The sequence below is a fragment of the Limulus polyphemus genome, unplaced genomic scaffold (genome assembly GCF_000517525.1).
Source record: "Limulus polyphemus unplaced genomic scaffold, Limulus_polyphemus-2.1.2 Scaffold8072, whole genome shotgun sequence".
Lineage (NCBI taxonomy): Eukaryota > Metazoa > Arthropoda > Merostomata > Xiphosura > Limulidae > Limulus > Limulus polyphemus.
In genome coordinates, this window is record NW_013673682.1 from 16,667 (window position 1) to 20,111 (window position 3,445).

The following is a 3,445-nucleotide window of genomic DNA, read 5'->3' on the forward strand; positions in this document are numbered from 1 at the left end:
TAGCCTAGTTATGATATTACACGTAATAAATCAGTTGGATAACAACAGTTAGGTAGTAAAATCCACTAGAAAGCTTTAAAATGGTAATATACCTGATAATATAAATCTCGTATTGAGGGTGTACTACTTCGTTCATTTCTAGATGAGGCCTGCAGTGTAAAACCTTAAATTCCAGGGACCTTTTGCAAATTAACAAAAACTTCTGAAATCATGAAATCTATTAAATTTATATTTTTATCAGTTTTTCAGTGAAACAAAATAACGTAACTAAGCCAACAGAAAAGTTTTTCTTATTACATTTGAATGCAATTTTGATCAAGTGGTACTAGAAAGTACAGGGTTAGGTTTTATTTTATAATTATTTAAATGTGGTACTGGAAAGAAACGTTTTGATCAAGTGGTACTGGTACTTTCAGGGTTAGTTTTTATTTTATAATTATTTAAATGTGGGACTGGAAAGAAACGTTTTGATCGAGTGGTACTGGTACTTTCAGGGTTAGTTACGAAGTTAATTAGCATTATACCTTGTTTGATACTACGCCAAATTTAAGAGTTACAGTACTTTTGACTAAGACAAACTTCAAAATAATTGTATGGAAAACCTGTTAACTAAATGTGCTTTGTTTTCATATCATCGGGTTTGTCTTTCTTTAATAAAGATTTCCACCCAATTAATCTGTTAAAAACAATAGGTATAACTATCAAATCTTAATCTTTTTAATTAAAGCTATAATACTTCTAACTATCAACAGATGGCGCCACAATCATCGAAAAACCTGTTAAACTATTCCGTTGGAAATGAGCTCAAAAAATCCAGATTTTTTTATATATCACGTTTTTATAGCCTATACTTATATTTTAATGTAGCAAAAGTTCTTTTATAATCTGTTATATTTCTGTACAAAATATAATTCATAAATAAATTTTAAACATCTGGATTTTTTATATCTATTACTTCAATGAAACTACAGTAAAAATAGGAATGCTTTTCTCCAGTGTTTATGATAACAAAATTTAGAATAAATCCAATAGAGATCAGCACAAACAACACTTCCAACGCCATCTAGCGAGCAATGATTGTAATACATGATAATATGCGAATAAATTTGGACAAATGATTTAAAAATACAGCTAGAAATGGTTTCTCTGAATTAAATCGGGCGAATATTATTTTTTTTTTTTGAAAAGTGGAGAGTGCTCGAGCAAATAATGGAAATGGTTTCCTTTAAGCCTAATCATGTAATTAGAGAATAAAATATACGATTGTCTAATTACTTACTTTATAAGTATAACATTTCGTGGCGTACAATATTGGTGCCAAATTTTAACAGGTTTCTAGCTGGAGACAACTTTCTGTAACACAAGAAGCATGTTAGAAGTGTTTTCTACAAACAAGTTTGTCACGCTCTGATCATACAGTATAATGCTTGCTTGTTGGATGACGTCATATTTTTAGGTGATGTTGGTTTATACCTTTGAAAAGTGAAAATAATACGCTAATCTGAGGTCTCACAAGTATGTACGTTTATCTGAGGACAAGAGTTTCAGTTTAGACTACAGTAGTGCAATATTTGTATTACGACGTAATATTTGAAACAACTAGTATTTACCCTTGAAGCTCCATTTATTTATTTTGTCGTTTTATAACATAGTACTTATATTAAACAACAGATGGCACCACTTGCCTGAGAGCGCATAAATATGGTATAAAAAGAGAGGTAAGAAATCATATTTAATAAGTATGATGTGAACTAAATAACTAAATCTAAAACTTATTATATGTAGACATTTAATAATTTTGTCCAGTGGATAACGTTAGGATCTTTGTCTAATATACATGGTGGGTTATATAGCTGGCACAGTTGGTATTATCTGGAAAGTTATTGTTTGTTTCAGAGTAAGACACAATTTTTGTCCTACCCTGTATAATTAGTTTTATATGCTCTATATTCTAGTTATTGTATTCACACAGAATATATTTCAAAACTCAGTCGTTAAATCCCTACTTTGTTTCAGAAAGCTAAGAAGAAGCAAATAGCCAAAAAAAGCATCTCTGATTTAGGAGTAGATATCACTCCAAGAGTCGAGGTATTAACGGTAGAAGATCCACCCGTCCGAGAAGCCGGAGCCAAAGTGGAGTCTGTGGAAGAACTGCTCACGAAACTTAAAGATTTAGGCCGAATTTAGTAAACGGTAAACTAACTTTGGGAACGTATTAGAAATTAAGACAAGTGTATTTTATAAACGTTTATATTTAAGCAAGATACAGTTGTTGTCATACCAATCCTCCAGTCTGATGAAACCTTCAAGACCGTAAAAGATTAGAAACTAGATGTTTCTCTTTTCGTGGATATCTTTCTTTCATTTAAAAAAAGGACTTGTCAGAATGTATCTTTTCAACAAAACCACAGTAATACTAAATGTATACTATTATTGTTACCGTGAATTTAGATTATCTGTAAACGAGTCATCCTTTTGAAACAAAAATTAATTTGAGCATTATTATTATAACTTCCATAAATCCCCGATTTGTTTGTGGTAATAGTGACCAGAATATTTATAAAAGTCTTATAAGGTGTGTTGTTATTCCTTAGGCAACCCCAAACATAGCTTGGCTGGCAAGTTTTTTTTTCTTGGTATTAAGCTGTACAAAGACTAAATCTGTGATCAACCTTGTGACGCTTAACAATAACACAGTACTTATAAAACAACTTACATGCATTTTTCTAAGAGTTACTTATTAGTTGTAAGTTAGTGACAGGGGCACTCTCACAAGTACCTGGTGTGCATTTAATTCCTTTTAATAAATGTACTGGGCATCACTTTGTTTTTCTATCAATCGTTGTCATGGTTTGTAGCCTGTACGGTCACCTAAGTACGTCCAGTTTTGGCCACTCATCTGCTGCCATCTTCTGTGAGATCCTGAGAAGAACTGTTTTCTCTGTTGGTAATAGACAGGATTCAATCCTGGGTCTTCATGATGAAAGTTGATTTGTTATCTATTTTATCTTCCACTTGAAGCTGTTAGGACTTTTATAACCAGTAGAAGGACTTGAAATATTTAATTTGTAAATGTAACAATAAATATTATACAATAATTTGTATTTATCATGTTAGAAAAACTTCGTTTGATAACCTTATGGCAACAATATAATAAAAATAAGAAACTGGTTTCATCAACGATTTCTTGTTATATTACACCAGTCGTTGATGATGAAATTTCTTGTTATATTACAGTTATATTACATTGTTGAAGATGAAACCAGGAAACTGGTTTCATCTTCAACAGTGTAATATAACAAGAAACTGGTTTCATCATCAACAATGTAATATAACAAGAAACTGGTTTCATCATCAAAAATGTAATATAACAAGAAACTGTTTTCATCATCAAAAATGTAATATAACAAGAAACTGTTTTCATCATCAATGATGTAATATAACA

At 30.9% G+C, this 3,445-nt stretch overlaps 1 protein-coding gene across 1 annotated transcript in view; it reads left to right on the forward strand.

Moving 5' to 3' along the window:
* Positions 1 to 3,445, forward strand: part of LOC106475094 (electron transfer flavoprotein subunit beta-like) — a 21,516-nt gene that overhangs the window by 8,355 nt on the left and 9,716 nt on the right. The window contains exon 6 of the mRNA XM_013935789.2: positions 2,017 to 2,193. Coding sequence (XP_013791243.1) covers positions 2,017 to 2,187 — 171 coding nt within the window. The 3' untranslated portion in view covers positions 2,188 to 2,193. The remainder of the gene's footprint in view (positions 1 to 2,016; positions 2,194 to 3,445) is intronic.